The sequence below is a fragment of the Leptidea sinapis genome, chromosome 11 (assembly GCF_905404315.1).
Source record: "Leptidea sinapis chromosome 11, ilLepSina1.1, whole genome shotgun sequence".
NCBI classification, from domain to species: Eukaryota; Metazoa; Arthropoda; class Insecta; order Lepidoptera; family Pieridae; genus Leptidea; species Leptidea sinapis.
In genome coordinates, this window is record NC_066275.1 from 11,713,856 (window position 1) to 11,741,388 (window position 27,533).

Here is a 27,533-nt window from a genome sequence, read left to right on the forward strand (position 1 = left end):
ATATTCGCCATTTAGGCGCTGTTGGCCATGTGGCGAGAGTCTGCGGTACTAAAACTAGTGATGACAACCCCAGCAAACATCGATAGATGGTGGGACACTATTTACAAAAACAATTGTGTACTTTATTACTTTGATTTAAATTTATTCAATATTAAATTGATTCAAAATGCAAAAGTACTTCAAAGTAATAAAGTACAAGTAATAAAATACTCTACAGCCATTTGTATTATACGTCAAAATTAGTTCTCTGGAGGCGAGTGGCGCTTCAAATAGGCACAAAAAAAATTGCTGTCAAACATATGGAAAAGCCTGTCCAGTGGTATTTATACAGGTCAGGCTATGGAATTTTTGTAGGGCTAGTAGCAATGGTCTATTTAAATAATATTATATTTAATAAAAGTAGAATTAATAGTTTGTTTTAGATATAACATTCCTTTGTCAGTTTGTTAATAATTACCTAGGGCAAAACAGAAAGAAAATTATAATAGGTTAATAACTAAACATGCATTTTACGACGAGATATCTTCATTCGGTTTTGTTTATTTATATTCATTATAGTTTTTTTGAAGGAACTGGTTAAGAACGGTTTCCTCCATCCCTGAATCATTTATCAGGTTACAGTTTCAACTTAAGTATTATTTTCCTAATATTTGTTTCAACCAATTAATAAGGATTTATTTCTACTCCTCTTTTATCTGTTATTATTAGCTATTATCAGTATTATAATTACATACTTAACTGAGGCTTTGAAAAATTCTGTACTCTATAGCCTAAAGCAATTTTTACTGTACTGTAATGTTGCCAAAAAGCACAGTTATTTTGGTGCCACAGACAACTAAATCTAGGTTAAGTATGGTAAGTTCATACAAATATTAGATAATACACAATATTTTCATGTTTAAATCATTAGACTAAACATTTTAATGTCAAATTAAGAAGAAACTGTTAATATAGTTTGTCAAGATGTTACTAGGTATATTTTGTAATTTTCAATTTTCCCGCGTTGGCTGTATGGGTGTAAAGTCAGCGTCACCCGTTGTATTCAAAAACATGGCAACACCCATCGTTATATACATTGAAATATATCGGGACACCATAAACGTCATAAACAGAACTACACAGTGTTCAGAATATGCATACATTTGTGGAAAATGAACTTTCGGTGTAAGGTTATAGAAGTAAAATTAGATTGTCAACAAACTTTTAACATCATCTGACATATTAATATTAACATTGAATGTAAACATGCAGACGGAGCAATGCAAACGTTTATGGTGTCCCGATATATTTGCATACTTTGAATGACGCTATCTATTTGGTCACTTTTAGTGAATCAATGTATATGTTAACGATAGGTGTTGCCATGTTTTTGAATACAATGGATGACGCTATCTTTTTGATGCTGACTGTACCTTTGTCATTTTTTGCAGCAAAAATTAAACCACTCACCACACTAAGAGTGTGTATACCGTCGATACATTTCCCGCGCATTAAAAACTAGTGGTATACTCTGTTTGATTAATTTTTGTTTTATTTTAAATTACCAAGTCGTACAAAAAATATTGCATGCGTGACGTTGTATAACTAGGTCAATAAACGCTCGTGGCGTCATTCATTGCGCCACTCGCGTTTTTTTACCCTCATTCTACAACTGTTGCATAAAATACTATAAAACAACTACCAAAATGTTACATTCTAAACCTTGCCCCTACTACCTCTGACCCTGTATATCCACAAATAGAGGAACACTGTCACAGACTTGATTCAACAACAACCCATGAGCACAAATGAAACTTAATTCATGGTATTTGGCATACTGAACCTTATAGTTGAATCCAGAAAGAGTATTTTGCGGTGATGTCCAATCCAAATTAAGTTACAATAAATAAAACATTGTGTTTGGTTAATTTTTATTGCAATTAAATCAAAATGTCTACATTCTTACCTAGAAAATGAAACCTTACAACATATAATCCAGTTCGTATCGAATAAAGTGATTATTTGGTTCATTCTGTATCCGGGGATATCCCGCCACGAGCGCGTCCTGTCCTCCGATGTACAGCGTGTTGTAGATCTTCCAATAAACATCCCGGACTTTCCGAGCGGGGTGGAACAATCCCTGCAACAAACAATATTTGAGACTCACTTTAATTACAGAACACCAAGTGGGAGGTTCCTTTGCACAGGAAGCCAGCGAGATTATGGGTACCACAACGGCGCTTATTTCTGCCGTGAAAAGTAATGTATAAGCATTACTGTGTGGTCTGAAGGGCGCCGTAGCTTGTGAAATTACTGGGCAAATGGGACTTAACATCTTATGTCTCAAGGTGACGAGCGCAAATGTAGTGCCACTCAGAATTTTTGACTTTTTCATTAATCCTGAGCGGCATTGTATTGGGTACCATCAGCTGAACGTCCTGCTCGTCTCGTCCCTTGTTTTTATAGGAAAAAAAAACTTGGGTATGTATCCTATGTCTCGCATCGATCAAATAACAATTCATTTACAGTCCACGTGAATTTTTTTATGTTTTTGGAAGAGTCTGAGGGCAAATGAGCATATCACTCACTTGATGGTATGTGATCACCACACAGACACACACACTAGTAACTCCAGCAGAATCGCACATTAATCGAAATAAACTATATTTTCGGGACGTTTGGAAGAGATCGTTTCTAGCAATAATACCGCCCATTGCGTAGAGTATGTCTGTAATAATCTTAAGATCTTCTTATATTTTATTAGTTTTATTCTGATATCAAGGTTTAAGATCATGAGGGTTGGAAAATCATTTCAATAAAAAAAAAGAATACGTTGGAAATTTAAATTGTTTTCTTATAATATCTTAACCACGTCAAAAACAACCTTCCTTAAAGGCCGGCAACGCTCCTGTGATTCCTCGGGTGTTGCAAGAGAATGTGGGTGCCGGTGATTACTTAACACCAGGTATGCTCGTATGTTCTCCATTTCCATAAATAAAAAAGCATACAATGATGAATCTTTCAGTATTTCTTTAAATTTACTCGACCGCTCCTCATTCCTGAATGATCTAATATCTCTTAATGGTCATTTTCCTACCTGTATATCCTGTATAAATATGTATCCATGTAAATTTTTTAAAATATTGTCATCTTTCATCCTTCAGAACCATATTAAAGTTTAAACATTTGGTGTGTAAGTGTATATATATATATATATATTTATGAAATTTTTATCATCCGTATTCCGTATCCTTTTTAACTTAGTTTCCCATTCTTTAAATTTACGTCATTGGCAAAAAGTAAACGCTATTGCCAAAAGAAGAAAATAATATCTAATAATAGTATATATAACAAAATAAGAGTAGAGATCGTACGTACCTGTAACGCGTATTGCAGTATTTTGACCGGGCCAAGCGCGACCCGCATGCCCTCGACGGCGTCCATGAACGCCTGTACGAGATGCGGGGACGTCTCGAATATGTTGGGCCACACGTGGTTCAGCAGGTGTATGAGAGCGTCTTCGCACCCGAAACCGTACACGCCTAGTGCCATGTGCTTGATGGCCGCGCACGCCGTCTGCCGGTGGACCAGATCTCTGCAAACAGTTGCCAGGTTCATTATTTTTGGCGAGGAAAAAATTTGATTTACATGAGCAAATTAAGTTTGTAATCAAAATTTACGAACGATGCGGTACTCCAACCCGCGACCTCTCGGGTTCCGTCCGAGAGCTCTTATTTTTATGGAATAGGAGGACAAACGAGCGTACGGGTCACTTGGTGTTAAGTGATCACCGCCGCCCACATTCTCTTGCAACACCAGAGGAATCACAGAAGCCTTGCCGGCCTTTAAGAAAGGTGAACGCGCTTTTTTTGAAGGTACCGATGCCGTATCGTCCCGGAAACACCGCACAAGGAAGCTCATTCCACAGCTTTGTAGTACGTGGCAGAAAGCTCCTTGAAAACCGCACCGTGGAGGACCGCCACACATCCAGATTGTGGGGATGATATCCTAACTTATGGCGTGTCGTGCGAAGGTGGAATTTCGTCGGCAGGAATCAGGTTAAACAGCTCTTCGGAACACTCCCTGTGATAAATGCGGTAGAAGACACATAAACGCGTTAGCACCGGGCACCGGCGTCAATTCAGGGGCACACGTTCTAAGCACGATTGGAGAAATGCCATCCGGCCCGCTCGACTTCCTGACGACCAACGACAGAGCTCGCCGAACAGTTTTCTGTCTGAACTGTACTTCAGGCATAGAGCTCTCTGATACCGCGGGATGGTCGGCGGTGTTTTTCCGATGTCATCAAGAGTCGAGTTGGAGGCGAAAAGAGCGCACAGTAAATCATCATTCTCTTTTGCCGTATGGTCCAGGGTGTCATTCCTCGTGTGCAACGGCGGCATGGACGGCTGGTTGTAGTTACCAAGAGCAGCTTTCGACAACGACCAGAACTTGCGTGTTCTAGTCGGGCACGGACGATTTGCCGCTTAAAGAACACTAAGCACCACTGAGCCAACCGTTCGAGTGACGCATGTTTTGTAAATCTTGGTATGTCTTGTTTAACTCTCAAGTTGTGGCTCCATCTACAGGATCTTATCAGGTTATCTACTTTACAGTCGATAATCTGCTCAAACCCAAAAATTAGATATTAGGAAATTGATTTGAGACCTTGAGGTCGCTCTTTCAAATCTAAACAATTTGAGTTTTTTTGTAAAGTTAAAGATATCCCCAACTTCTGGGATTAATTATACAAATTTGTAACCAATTTAATCCCAGAATTGAGGAATATCGTTAAAAAAATAACAATTTGTTTAAATGATCAATGTCGATACTATATGCAAAAGATTAATTATGCGGAATAGCTTTCATAAATTTGGAAATGATATTGTCTTACACAATGAAATAATTTTTATTTCCTTAATCTAAAATAGTATAGAATCAAAATAAATCAGCATGTACCTGTCCATCAACGCGTCTTCCAGCAGAGGGCAAACGGCGTAAATGTAATCCTTGCCCATCTCCCCGATGTACTCGAACAGGAAGGACAGAGACTTGAGCACTCCGTTCTGCACGTTGAGCTCGGGCACGCGGTACTCGTTCATGAGCGCGGGAAGCACCGTGAATGGCGAACACGTCTCAGCCACGATGGCAATGGCGACTGTGGTGCACACTCTGCGAGAACGATACAAAGTCAAATAAACTTAATTCAATTAGGCTTAAGGTCCGTACCAAAAATTTACTCGCGCAAGATTAGACATTTTTGACGACCCATATAGCCGAACGGTTAGTGACCCTGACTACTAAGCTAGAGGTCCCGGGTTCGAATCCCGGAAAGTGCAATCATTTATATGATGAATATTTGTTTCCAAGCCAAGGATATTTATATATAACTTTGTATGTTTAAGTAAGTATACGTGGGTAACACTGAAAATGTTTAGAACTGGCCAGTTAGAAACATTGCTAATGAAAACTTTTTTGAACTTCAATTTTAGAACTTTTGGTAACCTAATGTAGTATAATTGCATTCATTTGTCATTTGTTTTTGTGAATTGGCAGCAAATCTAAAATTCTTATTACCCGTGAAAATTTTCGGCCAATGATTTATTATGACTTTCGTTGTGGGCTTACTCAACAACAAAGTTATGCGATTAGCATTTCTTAATGAAGTCCCATCTCGTGCCACTATTTACAATTGGTTTAACGAGTTTAAGCGTGGACGTAGCAATCTCAATGATGATCCGCGTGAGGGACGTCCTTTAACAGCGACTACTGAAGATAACATCAGTGCTGTGCGATGCATGATAGAGGAAGATAAGAGAGTGACCTGGTAGCAGATACGGGCAAGCCTAGGCATTGTTATGAGTCAAGTCAAGGTATAGAATACACATTTGTATAATATACTGTCACAAGATAGGCGAACCTCTTGGTATTGGGGATTGCCGCTGATGTGATATTAATTTATATTGCATTTTAATAATTCACATCGAAAAAATCTGAGAAACCTCAACTCAAACTTGAACTGAATGAAACCACGTAGACTTAGAATAATAGTACTAGTGTATAGATTATAGACGACCTGATAATGCGTATCCGATTTTGATTTGTCAATGTGTGCATTAGCTGAGTGATTTAATATTCAAAATATTAAGGTGCTAATGTCCAACAACGTGGCTGCCTATTTACCACCTGCCAATCAAAATAGTTACAGAGACCATAGACACGTTTACCTTTTCTATCTAGCTATATCTCCGTTCAAATGTTCTCCTCTGTTGTTCCTCTATTCCCTAGTATACAATAGTAAGTCTATGAGAGTGACCTACACGCAATTGGTGCCGCAACACCGTACAAAACTTAACACTATATACTTTTTACTTTTGGAAAAAAAACTTTAGTTGACGAACTACAGCAGAATCATTCTTTTCTTTCAGTTTATATGACACAGCTCATGAACGGTCAGCCGAGTCTTGGTAATAGGTTTACTGTTGGTTAAACCAATTATTTTGTATGTGGGTTACACGGGTACAGAACCCTGAACATTAATAATATTCCACATTCTTAGGACAACAGTTTAATGAAAATCCATGCTAAATAGATTTGTCATTTTTACCAGTGGGAGGATCCTTTACAGCGGTGGTTGTACAGCGTTGTGGTACATAGGTACCACAACAGTGCCAATTTCTGCCGTGAAGCAGTGACGTGAAAGCTTTACTGTGTTTCGGTCTGAAGGGCGTCGTAGCTAGTGAAATTACAGGGCAAATGAGACGGAGAGACCATCAGCTGAACGTCCTGCTCGTCTCGTCCCTTATTTTCATTAAAAAAATATAAGTTATAAAACAAAATTTGTATCATCACCTGTTCTGCCGTTCCTGGACCTTCAGATTGTTAAGTAGGGTGGCGAGCACATCGTGAGGACCGATGGCCTTGGCGATATAACCGAAGGTGTTGACGGTCGCTCTTCGGATCGCTTTCTTGTGGGCCTTCAACAGCTCCAGCAACTCGAAGCATATCCTCATCCATTCCCTCGCCGACACAAACTCTGGGCCTCTGTCTGCAATACGCCCGACTAAATCGATACAGTTCTCTTGCACTTTCTCATGTCTGGAAATAATCAAGCATTTAGTTTTGCATATACTACCAGTGGTGGATTTCCGACCATACTTATTATCACGATTAAAGTATAATATGTTATAATGCCTGGATCGCAATTATTATTTTTTCTTGTTATTTGGTTGTGGCTAATTTATGGCCGACCATTCCTGTAGACAAAGAAATACCATAGACAACAGATGCATTCTCATCTGCGAGGTTAACATAATGACAGCTGTCTATTTCACCGCCTAATAATATAACCAAATTGTCACTGAGCAATATAGTTCTCACGCAAATCGTCACATACGCATATATATATAATCTTAATATAATTACGCAAGTCCTTCAGAAGACTTCATCGGTGGTCAACTAGCTAGTCGATAAGTTCTCGGTGTAACGCATCGAAAAAAAAAACCTTTTTCTACGCACCTCGATGGAAGTAGCACGCACCTTAGCACCACTTAAAGGACTAGCGGACCTGGGGACCCCCAGCTGCAGACCATCGCGTCCAGTAATACCAGGTACGTCGGCATATTATTTTAGTCATAACTAAGTAGGCAATTCTTATAATATAACCATATCTTAACCACGCACAAACAATGCCTTATATAATTAATGTTGCTTGAAATGACATTTTGTGCAACACTGGTTTTCATATATCCCCATCAACCCTAAGGTAAAGAAATGGCAAACTAAAATCTTTTAAAACCAAAATACAACTTGGGCATTTCGTAATACTTTTAGTGACACAATAACACATTCCTATCTAGATATCTAAACGACCTTATAACCCCTTATATGCCTAATGAACGTTGTTGGGGCTAAAACGAGCATTTAATTATAATCGCTGTTTCAGTGATTTTTAGTCGCGATCGTTTCACTCAGAGAGTGCACAATTAACTGTCAACCGCGTCGCGTGCAGCTAGCAATTAAACTTAATATTATAGTATCTTTAGAATACAGTACTTATAACAATTTCGGCATTTCGTACAAATTATATTGTATTTTTAATAGCAAAGCAATCTAATTCGAACAAACGCTTTAAGATACCACATAAGGAACAGAGGAACATCAACTTTTAATAAGCGATGCGATTCCGATGCAGTTCAGTTTAGGTACCTAAACTGAATCACTAATATTCGTACCATGAAGTGCCTTTTACTGAATGGCGTTAGGATCGCCTATGAAGAATGAACGAAATAAAAGGTTAATAACAACACGATTCTCTTTCTTCTAAGTAGCAACTTTTTTCGAATCGCTCACTTTGACACATAAGCTATCCAGTTTAGGTTGAAATATTACCCCATGGTACGAATGAATGGACGAACTAAATCAGTTTGCGATTCAATTGATATCATTTTTGACATTCAATTGACATCGCCAGTGGGAGGCTCCTTTGCACAGGATTCCGGCTAGATTATGGGTACCACAACGGCGCCTTATTCTGTCGTGAAGCAGTAATGTGTAAGCGTTACTGTGTTTCGGTCTGAAGGGCGCCGTAGCTAGTGAAATTACTGGGCAAATAAGACTTAAGATCTTATGTCTCAAGGTGACGAGCGCAGTTGTAGTGCCGCTCAGAATTTTTGGGTCTTTCAAGAATCCTGAGCGGCACTGAATTGTAATGGGCAGGACGTATCAATTACCATCAGCTGAAGGTCCGGCTCGTCTCGTCCCTTATTTTCATTAAAAAAAACATCATTGCTATTTAATCAGTTGATTTGACGTCAACCTAAATTAGATAGCTCTAATCAGGTCGTAATACGAAATAGCGAAGTAGTTCATTTTAGGTTGTCAATTGAATCGCAATAAGAGTTCATAGTAGGGCCGCAGATCTTATATAAGTCACAGCAGATAATAGCAATTGCTATCGCTATGTTATGATAAGTACCTGACCAATGAGCGTTCAGTACACCAGTGGGAGGCTCCTTTGCACAGGTTGCCGGCTAAATTATGGGTACCACAACGGCGCGTATTTCTGCCTTGAAGCAGTTATGTGTAAACATTACTGTGTTTCGGTCTGAACGGCGCCGTAGCTAGTGAAATTACTGGGCAAAGAGACTTAACATCTTATGTCTCGAGGCGACGAGCGCAACTGTAGTGCCACTCAGAATTTTTGGGTTTTTCAAAAATCCTGAGCAGCACTGCATTGTAATGGGCATGGCATATCAATTACCATCAGCTGAAAGTCCTGCTCGTCTCATCCCTTATTTTCATAAATAAAAAAAACACCCGCCCACACGGTTGGTGGAATGAATTGTTTGCATTGCGGATATATATATGGGTTAGATGTAGTATCGTAGACATCTAGTCTGAATGTGTTAAGAATCATTATCACATTAATTGTGTAACATTAAGTGCTATATACAGAATTCACAGCTCAACGGGAACGCCAGTTCCAATCGGTCATTGGTCGGGAGCGGACGTTCCCGACCCGAGCGGGTTGCAGTGCTTCTTACTGAACTACAGTTGTTCCATCTATGCCTGAACGCGAGATATATCATATCAAATGTTTACTGGGTTATAAGGTAAATGTATAAGCTTACTTATTAGAAATTTTGAACACGTACCTGTTCTTCAAAATGGGTGTCAACCTTGGTAACAGGTCCTTAATGGGCGGGGTCATTTTAGTCATACCTATAACATTGACAATAGCTTTCAGGGCTCCGAGAATTGAACCCAACACCTCCGGGTACTCCTCCCCGAGGTACTCATACAACACAACACCAAGGTGACCCATTAGCTTCTCCTGCACAGTTACAAAATAAATTTATAATATTTTTTGTCTAATATAATATTTACTTGGTTATACAGAGTTATTATTTTGCTCTGTATCAAGCTGAAACCACCAGAATACATCAATATGCATTATGCAAGCAATATATGTATTGATTCGATTCGACGACCCATAAAGCCCAGTGGTTAGTGACCCTGCCAACCTGAATGGTTACTGTGTTTGTAAAACATTTCTAAGCTGTCCGGCACAGTAGCGAAACAAGCAACAATGGATTGAAAATAAAAGTTAAAGTTAAATCTTACTTTAGTAATTGCAGTTAAATAAATGAAAGCATAATTTTTTTTGTGTTCAATAGTCAATCTTAGCAATGTCTACAGAAACAATAAAGTTTTCGAAATGAATTAGACTTGTTGTAAGCTTGCTTACAAACAACAGATTGTTTAATTTTGGAATTTAGATTCAATACACAAAAAAAAATTTATAACACAATTTACGAACGATAGGGGAATCGAAACCACGCCTCTCGGGTTCCGTCCGAGCGTTCTTACCAACTTACTGAGCCAACCGTTCGAGTGACTCCTTCATCGTAAATCTTGACCAACTCTAAGGTTGTGGATCCAGCTGGATGCGGGACACGAACCCGATAGGCGCGTGTTCCAGTCCAGCATCGTTCGTAAATTTTGGTATAAAATAATTTTTGTATATTTAATCACAGAAGTAAGTGTGTTTAGATTCAATTAAGAATCCCGTGCGGCACTGCATTCTAATAGGCAGGGTGTATCACTAAACATCAGATGGATGTCTTGCTTGTCTCGTCTTTTTCTCATAAAAAAAAAGTTACATTCAGTCAGACACTTATAGATAGGGTGGTTCTCCATCATACTTCCATCATTGATCATTGTTATCTTTATGTTACTTTATAATCCTTGATAGTTACTTGTAATGTAAATCCATAGCATTTGAGGGATTCACCTCTTCTTAGTTCGTTTTATATTAATCAATTGTAAAAAAAAACGAACCTCCTGACATGTCTTCATGACAACTGCAATCCTGGAGATGAGGTCAGCTGCCTGTTGGCGGACCTTGGCGGATTTGTTGTTCATCCTCCACAGAATTATACCACAGATCTGGGGCAAGTATGGTTTTACACGTTTCCCCAACTGATTCACTATAGTGCCAAAACCATTTAGCATAACGACATCCTGAAATGTTATTTACAAATTATTTGTTTGATCCACCATATCTCAGAAATCCGAACAATAATATGAGTTTAATACAAAACAAAATTGCAAAACCATCTAAATATTGTAACTTACACTACAGCGTGTTTGTAACACTTAAAAACGCACACAATCCCAGCTCTGAATAAGCTGGTTTAAAGTTAAGCATGGAGAGTCTGACTTAAATGACGAATTGAAGGATTGGCTAATATACTTAGTTCTGCAGCATACGCGGTTTAAAAGATTAGACAGCTAACGGACATAAATACGACGCGACTAGTTCAGTTATTTTCATAGTATTATGTCCTATGGTATATTGTTATTAGGCAGTGCACTACTAATACCATCATTGTGCATAAAAGAATCTTAAAGAGCAAAATTTGAAAGGCAACAGTTAAAATATACATTTTAACTGTTACAAATAAACTTGGTATAAAGTTATAACTGATGATAAACAAAGAAAATGCAAAATGATTACATTATCGTTGAGAACACTGTCAATACAATGATAATTCTGAAGTTTTCCGAATGACAAGCTGCCTTGCAAATAAACGCGGGAAACGTTATACGTCCGAACAAACCATTCGTAAGCAAAATGTCTATTTGTAAACATTTTACATATACTTGGTTTATGCTTAGTTATAACTTGCAATGCCAATTGCATGCCAATTATATTTGTAAGGCCGTTAGAGTCTTAGTTACTACTCTACTAATGAATCTACAATTACGATTCTAATAAAATATTGAACATCCATATTGTTTCTATTTAACAATAAATAAATGAATGGATCACAGTATGTTCATTTGTCATTAACTGCTCTCTGCTTCTAATTGACATTATAAACGTCACCATCTTGTTGGGTGTACACTTTTTTGGCAAGTTTAATTAAAAAAAAACAATGTAAAATGATGTAAGCTTATAACAAATACCTCAGTCGTTTGTTCCTGGAACGCGTAAAGTATGCCGTCAATGAGTGCTTCTTCAAGTTTGGAGTCAATATCAGCAGCGCCCAAATTTGCCAGAATCTTTTCAATAGACTCCATCACCATTTTTCTGTACTGTTCATTGTCATCTTTGAGATCGTCCACTATCCTGTTAATAATTTCCGAAGCACCAACCTAGTCAATACATAAATGAAAATTACTAAGATAAAGCTCTCAAATACAAGCATAATATAAAGCTTTTCTTTTGGTTTATGAAAATAAGGGACGAGACGAGCAGGACGTTCAGCTGAAGGTAATTGATACGCCCTACTAATGAGTAGGTACGTATTACAATGTAGTGCCCCTCAGGATTCTTGAAAAACCCAAAAATTCTGAGCGGCACTACAATTGCGCTCGTCAACTTGAGACATAAGATGAAGTCTCATTTGCCCAGTAATTAACTAAAGGTCTGCTTTCAAGTGTGCGTGAAATATAGACATCATGAAGACCAAAATAGGTATATGATCCTGTACCTCCACGATAATACATCCAGTAAATGATGGAACAGGAAAAACATTACAAATAACTTTATAAGTCAATTCTAACTTCAAGACTGGACGATCTAGGCTAAATTAGAAAAGTGTAGAATGCTACAAAAAGTACATATCGATTTATAACTATAAAATATACTTTGAAATGATATCCCATATAATTTTGGCTTTTACACAATATGCAATAACAAAAGGTGTCAAAAGTCATATTGAAGACAGAAAGCTGTACTTTTTGAATCAGATAAACTTACTTTATTCGCTATCTCCACAGTAGTGTCGACCAGTTGTCGATAATTTCGACGATCAAGTGCCATCCGATGGTTCCAGAAGTGTTTGAAGAAATGTGGTAATATTTCATCCATTATATATTGAGGCTCCACACCGTCCGTGCCACAACACTGTTTCACTACCTATAATTATTAATAAACATATTTTAATAGTATATCATATATATATTTTTGAAGTTATACTTCTTTTAGGCGCGTTAGGGAAAAATATCAGAGGTAATTTAACGATGCGCTCGCACACTGTCACGGAAATTCAACACGCTGACGTTATCTGGTCAACTAGACCACTTGTATCATACTTCAGCTACCGAACCTCTTATTAATAATATGTTTAACGACCCACATCCAATTGACGAGAATTAAATAAATGTATGTACATAAGCTTAAAAAAAAATCTCAAATTGTATAAAAATAATTAATTTATTAAAACATTCGGGAGATATTGTTAATTTATTTATTAATACGGCTTTACTCACGATTTATCGGTGTGCCCATTCGGAGGTCCTTCATCAGGGTGAGTGTAGTAGGACCTCCGGATGGTCCGAAACTAGTCGGTACCCACACTGATAAATGGTGACTAAAGCCGTATATTAAATAATTTAATAATATTTAATTACAAGTTATTTAACTAAATTATGCGGTATAATAATATTTTCATTGTTGTATTTAATATTTTCTTTATTACAATATTGTTTTTTCTACAAACGTAAAATAGCAAGAATAAATTTTTTCAAGGGTTTATTTTTATTACGCCAAAGAAGAATAACTTATTGCGTGCGTACATAAAGTACACACACACTTTTTTTTATAATCTTATGAAATATTTGAGAATCTTTCCCATTTTTTTAATATTTTTAATTTACTAAATGGATTATAAAATCAATGTATTACTTTACCATTAACTTGACCACTGGCATTGTGTTGTTAAAAATACAACATTAAAAAAACTGTAAGATATACCAACCTTGAGGACAATCTTCTTCATTTCTTCATCAGGAGACTGAAACTCTCTGATCAGAATCAACATTACTTCACGGGTATAATAATTAGCGTACTCGGCGTCCATAAGAGGAATGAGATAACCGATGGCCTTCAGGAAGGCTGCCAGACCCTTACCACGGTGGGTTCTTATACCCTTCCACAATGGTTTCAGTACAGAGTCGAAGGACTCGATACCATAAGGTGTTGCTGCTTCGGCTAATGCAGCACTAGCTAAGGCCGTAATTGTTCTGACCTTTTGTTGTTCATCAACCAACCCTGTACAATAAGAAATCAATATTAAAAAGTATATAAGTAAGTACGCGTGTTACATACGGACGTAAGATATTACACTTTTATATTATTGGAGGATAAACGACCACTTATTTACGCGAATCCGCAAAAAGGCGGTTATTTTAAATTTAAATTTAAGTGGACTGTATATAGAGCGAGGTGGTGGCTGCTTTCAGTGATTGAGGAATTAGGAGAAGACACGCCTTAAAGTTTCCGATGTTCATATCGAGGGTAAGATGGCCGACGGCTTATCTGGCTCGATGATGACGAAATAGTGTTAGACAGAAGCGTTCTTCTTACACCAATCACTGTCACACACTGGTGGTTTAATTATCTTAATAATTAAATATTAAAGTAGAAGACCTTCATTCGCGTTGTCCCTTATAGGCTAAGACGATTTAAGTAGGCATGTCGATGGACACAGGAAAAGGTGGGGGAAGCGGGAAGATAAAAAGGAATGATCGCTTCTATACTTATTAAATTATACTAAAAGGAACAGATGACGATACCAATTATATTGATGATATTATTATGACAGATTGCTTCTGCAGTCGTGTTTCAAAATTGCATCTCTTCATAGAAGTTAAAAGTATTTTGAAAAGAAAAACTCTCGAATATAAAATATAGATCAATCACAAACAATACTAGAGGAAGTTTAACAGGCATAAAAAGGCATTTATTTTCTCAAAATTGATTCCTTTAGAATTCTTTTTGATGTCATTTCTTATACTACTAGATACTACTACCGCTTCGGAAACAAATGGCGCTCTGAGAGAGAAGAAGCGGCGCAAGAAACTCTCCCAGCATTCTTTTTTTGCGCTCTTTTCAATAAAAATATACAATATTGTACAGTCGCTATAAAATAATCACAATCTAGTCCCAGGCTGTCCGATCATTTAGATATTCAGCAGTGGAGTAATAGGATTTACGACAGAGCCATTTTTTTTTAAAACATTTAAATTTATTTATAGATAATGCCTGAACAGTGGCTGGGACTTTATTGTAGAAGTGTATACATTTACCCTTAAAGCTATTATGTATCTTATGAAGCCTACTAGAATTAGTTACAAGCAATCCCTTATTTCTAGTGTTATAATAATGAAAATCACTATTAAGAGCAAAAAGGTGACGATTTTTGTGAACATATATTAAATTTTCATAAATGTACTGACAATAAACAGTCATAATATTTATTTCTTTAAATTTTTCTTTGAGAGACTGTCTATAACCAAGCTGATATATAGCACGAACAGCTCTCTTTTGCAGTGCAAACACTATATCACTGTCAGCAGCATGACCCCATAGTAATATACCGTACGTCATGATGCTGTGAAAATAACTAAAGTACACTAATCTAGCGGTCGCAACATTCGTGTACTTTCTAATCTTTCTAACTGCATATGCCGCAGAGCTGAGTCTATCTGCTAGATGGGTAATATGTGGACCCCACGGAAGCTTTTTATCTAACGTGATACCCAAGAAGACCGTAGTGTCCACAAGTTCCAATCTCTGGTCATTTATAAGTACGTTGGTTTGTACCTCCGCTGTGTTTGGTGTAATGAACCGTAAACACTCGTTTACGGTTATTCGTCTCAAACCAACGCACTATCTTTGAGAGTGCATTGCTTACCTCGTCATCAATATCCGCACGTCGCTTCACTTTAAAAATAAGTGAAGTATCATCAGCAAACAATACAATCTCATGGCTATCATCTACCACAAACGGTAGATCGTTAATATATATAAGAAACAAGAAAGAACCGAGAATAGAACCCTGTGGAACACCTATTCCCACAGGTTTACCCGAAGACCGTTTGCCATTTACATCGACTATCTGAACTCTTTCGCTTAAATATGATTTTAACAGATTTAGGGCTCTATTTTTCACTCCATAATGCTTTAGTTTTAGGAGTAAAGTTTCATGGTGGACGCAGTCAAATGCTTTTGACAAATCACAAAAAATGCCCAATGCATCCTGTGACTCTTCCCAGGCGTCAAAGATGTGCTCAATGAGTCTACGCTAGGTTTCTAGGTTTTTCAACTACCTTCACGGTCGCGGTTTTGGTCGAGTCGCATTACATTATGTTATTCTTTAGGTGGATTTATGATGTCTTAGGGCTCAGATATTTTTTTTTTTCACTATTATGCACACATGATAATACTTGACATCAGGTGTTCAACTGTTCATCAACATGGTTAACTTTAAATATTGTAACCACATAATCTAGCAGCTAAGTTTAAATTGTTAAATTGAATATTATTTTAAAAAATCAATTGAAAAAGTTTTCGAAGTTGAAGAGTTATGGTGAGTACAAAAATATAAAATAATATCACAAACCATGCTCAATGATCTCCACAAGTGACTTGAGGTGGGGTAATATGGCACACCCCATTAGAATGGCGATCTGTTGGACAATCTTGATACCAGTGTGTCTCGCTTGCCATGACTTCTTTGATCTACACACAGCCTTTAAGAATGGTAGAAGGGATGGTATACCTGAAATTATAAGATTTTATAATCACCAAAAATATTGAGTATTAAGCAATGTATTTTTTTTATCTCCCTTTTATGCAGAATTAAAAAACGAAACAAATATTTAATTATAATTATTTTGCATATTCTTGGTTTATTATCAGGTATAACTTTATACCAAGTTTATTTTTTAGGCATTTATTTTAACACTTGCTTGCAATTTGTAATTTAAAGTGACATGACATACTATTATTTTTCCTAAAAATGACCAAAGCTAAACAACATACCCAAAGCAGAAGCGACTACTGCGAAAGCCCTGGCGGTTGTGTTTCGCACGTATTCATCAATGTTGTCAATGTCTGGTCTCATCGTGGAGATCATGGTCGCCAGGCCGGCAGCCTTCGCTAGGTTCGAGATAATTTCTCGACCCTCAACACGCGCGTAGTAGTCTTCGTCGATCAACAAGGGCTCAATTACAACAAGAATCTAGAAAGTAATACGCAACTTTAATACGAATCTAGAATCTACAAAAATTTGCTCAAAAATTATGTTTACTCTACTTCAACGGTCGCGCAATTTTGAAGATCTATGGCACTACCAAAAAAGACTAAATTTTTTAACAAAAATGTCTTTTTTTCTAAGTAGTTTGTTATTATTAAGTGATCTCTAATTTTTGGGATTAAATACAAATTTTATTTTAACAAAATTTACGAAAGATGCGGGACTCGAACCCGCACCTCACGATATCCGTCCGAGCGCTCTTACCAACTGAGCCAACCTTTCAAGACACATCGATTGTAAATCATAAGTAGGCGTGGCGCGGGTTCTAGTCACGCAACGTTTGTAAATTTTGGGATAAATTCTGTCTTTTTTATTCTTTAAATCTTCTTGTATTAAATTCATGACCTTTTACCCTGCCAACCCAATCAATAGTAATAATAATTCTGGAACTACTAGGCTTACCTTGTGTACATAGGGGCGCACCAAATCGTCCAGTTTGTACAATATTCTATCAATGACTTTGACAAGCAAGTGACGTTCCTGGTCCTCGAGGGTGGGACTCATGAGCAGCGGCAGTATCTGATTGAAGAGTGGGCCTGCACCAAACTCTCGCGCCTTGTCTGTTATCTGACGCAACGCCGCTTTACACATGGGTGGTGTACCATTCTATGGAAAAAGATTAAGACTTAAAAGACATATTTCATTGATTATCTTGGCACGAACTGAAACGGAAACAAGAAGATGCATGAAACATGTAAGGTGTGTCGATATAGTGATGTTAAAAGCATAAAAGCAAATTTGTTTCCTTTACAAATCTTTTTGATGTCAATTCAAAACACTACCACTGTTTCTCTAACATTCGGATGTTGCGAATCAGTTATATAATGATATACATCAGGATATAATGTTTGTACAAAAACGCTGTCAGAATGACGTTGTCTAATAAGAGCGTGAAAAGAAATTATTACACTATTTTAAGATTATAATCTAATATATAAAATTCTCATGTCCAGGTGTTTGTTACCAAACTCCTCCGAAACGGCTGAACCGATTTGTATGAAATTTTGTGAGAATCAGCCAACATCTTTTTTTTGATACCCTAAATGTTAAGGGTTATACCCCACCCCTAAATATAAACTTTTTATTTTTTTGACATTTTTTTTATATTTATCTTACTATAATTCAGTACTGAAAAATACATACAACTTCAAATGTTCGCCCTTCTACGTTCTACAACTATTTATGTATCGCGTTTTTCATATTATTTTGTTCCATCCACAAATCCACTATAGAATTGCAAAATGGCAATTGAATACAACAATTGTAGTACGACATATTTGGTAGGTCTGGTAAACGGCTACATCTATTTTTTATACCCCAAATGTTTTTTAATTACTTTATATGGCAATACAACGTTTGCTGGGTCAGCAAGCCCCATACTACGGTACTAACAATCTATGTATGGATTCTTCAGAATTAAATGTTTACTTATTAATTACAATATTAAAGACCTTTGCTTACTTAGTTTGTGTATTATTTGGACTGACATTTTAATAATCGCGGATTTTGTATATTCTCGATTCTCTAACAAAATTCCCGAGGCAGGCAGGGATATAAATAGAAGCAAGTCGGGGATTTATTTTTAATTTATTTATTAAAGAATTAAAACCAAGCTTTTAAAATAATACAACAAGTGAAAGATTTATCTGTGATATTATGACCTGATACACATTGCTTTAATATATTATGGAATTATTAAATTGAATTGTTTGGTTGATGGCGTTTCCTTACAGATTTTACCAATGTCGAGTATATTTAAAAATTTGCTTTATAAAGCGGGCTCCATGAACGAAAGAGATCACGGTAGTAAAAATTAAGAAATTGGTTACTGCTGAGACCATTCACCGCAAACATCGCTGTTAATGTATCTAAAAATGAACATTAGATATTATTACCTACCTATGACAATTAATGAACCAATTTCATAGGTATGCCTGACTATACCAACAAATAAATTTCAGCAATAAAAAATATTATAAATACAAAACACTTCAAGGACTCTACCTTAATTTTGAGAAGAAGTTTCATAATTTTTCTCTCTTTGAGTTCCTCCGGCGACAGAGAGTCTTCGTCGACGTCAATGAGCAGCTTGTCGAAGTACTGCGCGTCCTCGGGCTTCATGAAGGGCAGCTGCTGGGACCCCTTGGGCTGCGGATCTAGAAGCCTGGCGGCGGCAGCAGCCGAGCCACCGGCTTCCTCCGTCTGCATGAAAAATCCGATTGGGGTACCAGCCAACGGCGTGGGCGTAGCGGTCAGCTTACGGGCCGGAGTCCGTATGGGCACGTAACCTGGGCAACAATAACAATTAGTGTCAACAACAGTCGTGCCGAAGGAATCATGTGAACAGCAAGGTTTATAAAGCACCGCATCTTCCGTCGGCATGACTGTTATTGATCATCTGAAAGAGAAATTTCTAATTTAATATGGATAATATCTCATTCAAAACTGAACAGTACACCACAGTTTAGACCACTTTTGTGTATCCAGTTGGTTGAAGGCTTTCAATAACATTTACCCTGAAACTAAATTTTGTGTACATTAGATCAAACTTAAAAATGTAAAGTAAATTTGCTGCACTCAAATTATTGTATACTTACCAGCAGGTGGGGGCAAAACCTTGTACCCGGGTGGGAACATGGAATCGAGTTCTTCGTCAGTGTACGGTCTATTACGTTCATCTATTTCTTTTTCCCAGCGGTAAGCTTGCAATTGCTCTGGAGTCATGGCTGCAATGTGTCCAGGGGTTGGTGTGGCCATTGCCATCGCTTTCACTCCAACTGGGGTTGACTAAAAGATAATAATAACATTCACCATATATATTCATTTCAAACTAAAGATATACAGCTATATATTAAGCTAGAATATGGAATATAGATATATCTAGTGGCCCTAGTAGCAGATACCAAAGGGACCCGAAAAACCCATACTTCTTATAATTCATATGGATAGTTTTTAAAGTATGTGATGTGATATGACATGGCTAGAATGAATGTATATTGAAAGTGAATTTTCAACCTCATTCTGATCCCATTCATAATGCGACGTGAACACAATCATCAATCCTTATGATTCCTTAGCGTTGCGTCGCGTGCGTTATTAATTATTAGTTGTTCCGCGCCAAATGTCAAAAATGTTGATGCGAATATTTTATTAAACGGAGAGGTAATAAGATAAAACCAGAAATGGAAAAAACCAGGAATCTGCTATATTTCTTGGTATTACTTTGATTCCAAATTGCAATGGGGCCCCATATTGAAGGATTGGCGAATAGGCTAAGTTGTGCAGCATATGCGGTTAAAAAAATAGTAAGACAGTTAACTGACATAGATACGGCGCGACTAGTATACTTTAGTTATTTTCATAGTATTATGTCCTATGGTATACTGTTAGGGGGCAGTGCAGCCGATATTAATACCATATTTGTGCTGCAGAAGAGGGCTATTCGCGCTATTTATAACCTAGGTCCTAAAGTATCATTAAGAGAAAAATTTAAAGTAATAAACATTTTGACTGTTGCTTCTCAATATATTCTTAATAATGTTCTATATGTTCATAAGCACATTGAGGAATTTGCTAGAAAATGTGACAATCATAATGTTAACACGAGGAACAAACATAAATTTGTTAAAAGGCATTTCTTTTCTCAAAATTGATTCCTTTAGAATTCTTTTTGATGTCATTTCTAATATACTAGATACTACTGTTATGCCTACTACTCGGCTAAGTCGAGTTAGTGAGTCTTTTGTGGGGCGATGTATATACTTTTACAACAAGATCCCCGAAAATGTTCAAAACAAAAGTATTACGATAATCAAAAGAATTGTTAATAAATGTTTGTGTGGTAAAGGTCACTATAACATAGATGACTTTCTTAATGAGTCCACAGATTGGGAATGGAGCGACCACCCTCAGGCTATTAAATAATAAGTTTAGTTGTAGAATATTACTTTGTAATCATGTTTTTAAAAGCTTGCTGAGTTTGTTGTGCCCATTCTTCTCAGGTCTGATGCATACTTTTTGGAATGGGTGGTAGTTTTTGACTTTCAATAAGTGATGTCACATCCTATTTTGAACAAAAATATTTGAATTTGAATACAGGTGAGCTTGTTAACAGGGAATTACATAATATAATAAAAGTACTTACGCCACCAGGTGTAAACATGGGTGTATGAGGTGTCGGAGTGGCATGCACAGGTGTCGCATGGGTCGGGGTGGCATGTGATGGCGTAGCATGAGAAGGTGTGGGAGTAGCCGCAATGGGCGTAGCGCCCGGTGTTTCGTCCCAGCGGGAACGACGTTTCGTAGCAGGGGTCGGCGTTTCTTGGATCCCCTCCACACCAGCTCCGCGATCAGTACGCGGCGTTTCAGCCCATCCACTGTTGTGGCCCGGTGTTTCTATATATTAATAAAACGATTCATTTTGTCCGTGCAATTTTAGATTTATTGTTGTTTGTACTTAATCAATTATTAATCAAAATCTTAAACTATTTTTTTAAATGCCTTTTTTTCAATATTTTACTTAATCAAAAAGTTGCCAGTGACACTATCGTGCGTATTACAAAGAGATACCTCTGTCAGTTTTAGGTGTCTCATCCCAGCGATTACGCCTGGAGGCCTGCTGAGCTGGTGTTTCACGTCCAGGTGTTGCATGGCCTGGGGTCGCATGTCCAGGAGTGGCGTCCCACACACGAGCTGAGGGAGTAGCGCCGGGTGTCTCTCCACCTCTACCCATTGCACTTGGAGTTTCTTCCCAAGCACCTCTCTGTTATATAAATCATAGATTATACAATAAAAACTTTTTTGTTAACTTGAAACTAATAAGTGCATAAAAATAGTCGACGATGCCAGCTAGATTATGGGTACCACAACGGCGCCTATTTCTGCCGGGAAGCAGTAATGTGTAAGCATTATTGTGTTTCGGTCAGAAGGGCGCCGTAGCTAGTGAAATTACTGGGCAAACAACACTTAAAATCTTATGTCTCAAGGAGACGAGCGCAATTGTAGCCCATAAAATTTTTTGTTATTTTCTAGAAGCCTGAATGGCACTACATTGTAATGGACAGGGCGTATTCTCTCATTTTTTATCTTCATTTCCTATCATTTCACACATTTAACTGAAGAAAAACGGGGGAATGGAGCCGCCGGACATTTTGAATACACGAAATTACATATATATATATATAGATATAACAAAACTTCCTTCTTTCCTTAACATTCCTAGCACCCTAAAATATCGAAATGGTAAATATTATAGACCTTAGCTGATTTTGTGTTAGCACTTAGCAGGCACAAACACAATCGCACATTGGCCAGCTTTTATCCATGACCAATTATCCCCAACACGACATCTACTGTGGTGCGCATTTTGAGTGAGAACACCGTGGATTCAAGCTCTTGTAAACCCAATGCTATTTGGTATTTTCCACAGAACCTTTAAATATCTTCGCAGATTTGTTTAGATTTTCTCATGGTTTTACCCCTTCACCATAAGAGAATAAACATACATATGAATTTGGGTAAATGAAAATATATTGGTATGTGGGCAGATAAAATGCAAAGACTAGGCCAATGGGCCACCCGTGCCACTCTTAAATAATCTAAAGGGGGAATAATGACTATTCAAGGCAAGATTTTACTAAAAAAAACGTCGGAAATGTATAACTATGGAAGAAGGACAGAATATAACTGTTATACCTCATTTTCCCAGGATGGCGTAGCCTGGGAGCTTGGTGTAGCTGATACAACTTTCTTCACTGTAGGTGTCTCTTCAGAACTTTGATCCCACCTGCCTCTACGTTTAGTAGCTGCTTTAGTAGCATCACCATTGGCATGAGAAACGGGTTTCAATGTTCCCTCTTGAGCTCTTTCCAATAGTTTTTTTCGTAACTGCAAAGATTTTTTGATGTAAAACATATACAAGTAGCATATATCATAGCATAGTGTGTATGATTTAATTTCATATATATTATTATATCATTTACCTCCGTTTCTTCAGCCCTAAGGTATTGCTCTTTCATAATTTCTGTGTATGTTCTTGAACCAATATCAGGGGTTTTTCCACCTACACAAAACAAGTATATTATTAATCATATAAGTAACTAAAATTGTATAATATTGTAACAAAATTAAAGTACAGTATATTTATTTACCTTCTGCAAAAGGATCAATTCTTTCAGGAGATATAATCATCCTACGCCTCTTCTGACGGTATTCATCTTCTCTATCTGCAATTGTTGGGCGTCTTTTATCAGCAAATGGGTCATAGTCTTTGTCACTCTGTTAAAATCATATAAATTGTTATACAGGATGATTGATCATAAGATACAGTTGACTGGTGTGTGAACCCAACCTTAAGCCCCACTGACACCCTGAATTATTTTATATTTTCTGTGCAAAAAATAGGATCCACATAATTTTGATTTAGATAATTTGGTTTAAATTGTTATTTGCTTAGTCTTAATTTATTTGTAATTAAAAATATGTCAGTCTCAGTGAGTCACACATCTTTGTGCCATTAGCCATTATCCAACCTGGAAATACTGCCAGTATTCTTGGTACACTTCCACATAATGAGTAAATATATACAAGAATGGAAATATAAGAATAAGCAATAATAAAAAACTCAATATCAGCTTAAAAAGTAATATTTAACATCACAACACCACACAGATAGATATTATGATGAATAATATGCACTAATATGCAGAATCCCTATCAGAACCTTCTAATAATGTGCCATCTCAACTGTTAAACCCTACTCTTTCAGCCAAAGGCTCTAAAGGAATGATGCTTTGTGGAAAGGCAGATGAAGCTGAAGAAAGCTGACATTGGCATAATCTTAAATCAATTTTACTTCAGTCAGTTATGCTTTTACCATTTCCCATCACTTTGGGAAAATTTGAACTTTTAATGAGAAGAAGAACTCATTGCCACTCTTTTAAATCAACATTAACAGCTTTATAATTTAATTACAATACATCTAAAGTTATGCAACCAATCCAAATGAACTACCATTGCTTTACAAAGTTGCAATATAAAAAATAATATTGTTTGGTAAACCTGTAAGCCACACAGTAAATATAAACTTTCTTTCTAGACCCTATTTTGAATAGAGCACTATAGTGACAGGCTATTTAATTATGTAATAAATGTTATAGTTATGATATTTTATTTAAAAAGATCCCACCCAGATTTGTCGGGTCTGAGGCATATATTTCCTAATGGGTGGTAGTTTTTTTGTAGGTAATAAGTGATTTTAAATTTAAATATCCGGACGACCGAGCCTTGCTCGGATTTTTAAGAATGTACAAAACTTGAACAAAAAAAAAACTAATAGGACATCTGGATTCGAACCGGGGTCTTCTGCTTTCCGGATCACCCAATGTCCCATCTGAGCTATAATAGTCTTGTATATAGTGGCGAAATTTACCTTTGTATTCTAATGTTATTGTAGCTGTTTCTCATTCAAACATGGATAAAACCATTTTTTTTAAATTGAAACCTAGCTAGATTGATTTATCACCCCTGCATACTTAATTTTATGAAAATCGTTGGAGCCGTTTCCGAGATTCAGATTATATATATATATATATATATATATACAAGAATTGCTCGTTTAAAGATATAAGATAAAGGAGAATTCCCATATGCCGCCTAGGTTATCTCATGCGTCAAAATGAAAAAATATAGTAATTATTTGATTGTTATACGAAAGGACTTATTTGCATAGCTAACTTTAAGCTATATACAGGTAGCTGTATATGTGGATAGGACATTTTATTTTGATTTAGTGTGTGTTTGTGATTTTGGACACACATAGAATTCAAAATGGCGCGACTGCGACGGGCGCGCACATCTCACAGTCACTTGAGTGGATCCAGTTACAATATAAACAAATTTTCACAAACTATGAGGAGTATAGGCATGTTACATATACCAGTGCATGCCTTATGAAATAAGCTATGTCATTGTTTAATAATCGTAGGGATAAAGACTTTATAATTTTATCAATTGTTGACTAAAGTTGAAGTTTTTTCCCCCCGAATACTTTTATTTAAACCCTCAGATCTAACAAATAAGACAATATTCCATAGAAATTATTGCCAATTATATTGCATAACAAAACATCATTTAACTTTAATTTAATGTAAAAGGTTACATCTACATACATTTTTTTACAGGAAGAACATGAGAAAATTATGTCCAATGCAGGGTGCTCACACACACCTGAATAAATGAATGAATATTTAAAAAAAAATTGCATGGGGCTCAGTGTGCTGTTGACATTAATGATTTCCTTGTTTATCCAAAATTCATTTGTTTCATTGTTAGATTGTTGTCCTCACAATTAAAATAAAGAAGAAAAGAAATCTGAGACCATAGTGGATCGAACATAATATGTGTGGTGCACAGTTATCGCCATTTTGACAGCAGACATATTATGTCTGCGACCCAGTTGAGAATATACTAACATTAGTGTGAATAAAACAAAGCTTCAAATGTTGAAATACTTAGTTGTACTTACTACCTGTGTATTCCAAAATATTTTTGTCAATGTAAATTATTTTATTAATAAAAATATTATTATTTTTAAAACCTATGTGTTTCACAATGTTATAGTTAACTTGTATTTTTGGAAAGTCTACTTAATCTGCAAGTCTACCAAATAGGTACATAATTTGTTCTGTCTTTGTGTTCATAGGTCCAGTCCATCCTTTTGTAGTTAATATGATCAATATATCATTGTACATAAACTAGTACTTAGTAATTTCCTGGACTTCATATGAATTGCCATGATTTTGAGGTTATGTTATGTAAATAACATCAAAACCCAGGTTTTGATTTAAAAAATGATAACTGGGGGGAATTTACAGTTACATACCATCCAAAAGGACTTTAAATTTTACTCAATTATATGCCATGGTCCATACATTCATGGGCAATCTCTTTTGAATATGTTATGTTGTTCATTTGTATGTAGAGAAAAATCTACAAATTAACCAACCAACATTATCTGAAATCATAGATCATGGCAGTTTAAGTATTTGATTGTGAATGACAATCGCGTTCATTGCAAATCTGTAAAATTAAGGTGTGTCTTGAGTGTAATGTGGAAGTACAAATGTATTGAACAGTAAATGAGTGACAAATTTACAAGCCAATAAAAAATAAATAACAAACCTGTGCTATGTCATTTAGAATTGATGCTGGGGCTGTATAGCCTGGCCTCTTTTGTGTAACAGGGACATTTTCTATATCTTCATCCTCATTTTCATCATTGGCAGCTATAGAAGTCACATATCCATCATATCTAGATTTCCCAGTCTGGCCAGAGCTATCATATATGTCAGCATCATAATAAGTATCAGCTAAGGATACACCTTTTGCTGAACCATTCTCTGGCAGCTCATTTTTCTTTGACTGTATTTCACGTATCTGAGCTTCAATTGCTGTAAGTTAGGATAACAGATATAATGTAAGACTTTAAATTTCAACCTTCTTATTGATGTTATAATAAAATATTGGCTAACTTGCGACTATTGTGCATCTATAACGGAGAAATATTTATTTGTACGATCAACAAGAAAACTTGCGTATGCGTAAAACATACAAAAACTTTCTCGAATGGAAACAAATAATAACAAGATAAGCATTCATCATTCATAAACAATACAATTACACTGTACTAGCCTAGACAAACATGGCTGGTTAAAAAGTTAAGTAGCTAATAGCTTTTATATTACCTTCGTGGGTTCTAGGTATTTTATCCATTATGAAACACACATTTAATATATTTGTTTTCTTCGGTCTTATATTAATTAACTTCTTTCTTCAATCTATTCAGTTAAACACCAAAATAAATCTCACGTATCCGCAATAACCACAACCACAAAATCACAAATGATACCAGAGATTTTTTTTTTTTTATTCGCATATTATGGGCAGGCTATTGTCATTTGACAATGCTGCCTTTAAATTTTCATGCCAGACAATAGAGATAAGATAATATAAAATAAACTAGGGATGATGATCTGAGATCATAATATTGAAGTACAAACTCAAATTCTTAACATGATCCAAAAATCAATTTATTGAAGCTATAAATCGATTCATTTTATCGATATCTATTACTCAATTGATCCAGTGAATTTATATCGTTGTGATTTGAAAGTATGATGTGAAACAAAAAGCGACAGTAAAAAGAGAGAGACACAAATTCATAAACATCAACGTAGGAGAAAATGAGATAGGAAGCATTATATAGTGTTTCTTATGTTCGTGGTTCTTCTGGGGTTCCTTGTTTTAGCTTTTTTTTGTTTGCCACATACGAGAGCCGGTGGGGTTGCAATCTACCATAAATTATTCGAATGATGGAGCCCGTGTTGTTACTCTAGAAATGGAATCATTATTAGTTCAGCTTTCTAAATTGGAAGAAATATGTGC

At 36.4% G+C, this 27,533-nt stretch overlaps 1 protein-coding gene across 1 annotated transcript; it reads right to left on the reverse strand.

Annotated features, from left to right (window-relative positions):
* Positions 1–1,893: 1,893 nt before the first annotated feature.
* On the reverse strand, positions 1,894–26,989 carry LOC126966835 (splicing factor 3B subunit 1). Its single transcript, XM_050811094.1, has 21 exons — positions 26,834–26,989; positions 26,271–26,539; positions 23,240–23,366; positions 23,072–23,151; positions 22,785–22,976; positions 21,660–21,852; positions 21,235–21,485; positions 19,688–19,877; positions 19,095–19,378; positions 17,493–17,696; positions 16,817–17,015; positions 16,395–16,553; positions 13,749–14,041; positions 12,749–12,907; positions 11,953–12,141; positions 10,822–11,004; positions 9,636–9,814; positions 6,832–7,077; positions 4,939–5,151; positions 3,358–3,574; positions 1,894–2,119 (listed from the first exon to the last, which is right to left on the reverse strand). Exons 1-21 carry the CDS (start codon positions 26,859–26,861, stop codon positions 1,961–1,963), a joined length of 4,014 nt encoding a protein of 1,337 aa, XP_050667051.1. The 5' UTR covers positions 26,862–26,989; the 3' UTR covers positions 1,894–1,960.
* Between the last annotated feature and the right edge of the window lie 544 nt (positions 26,990–27,533).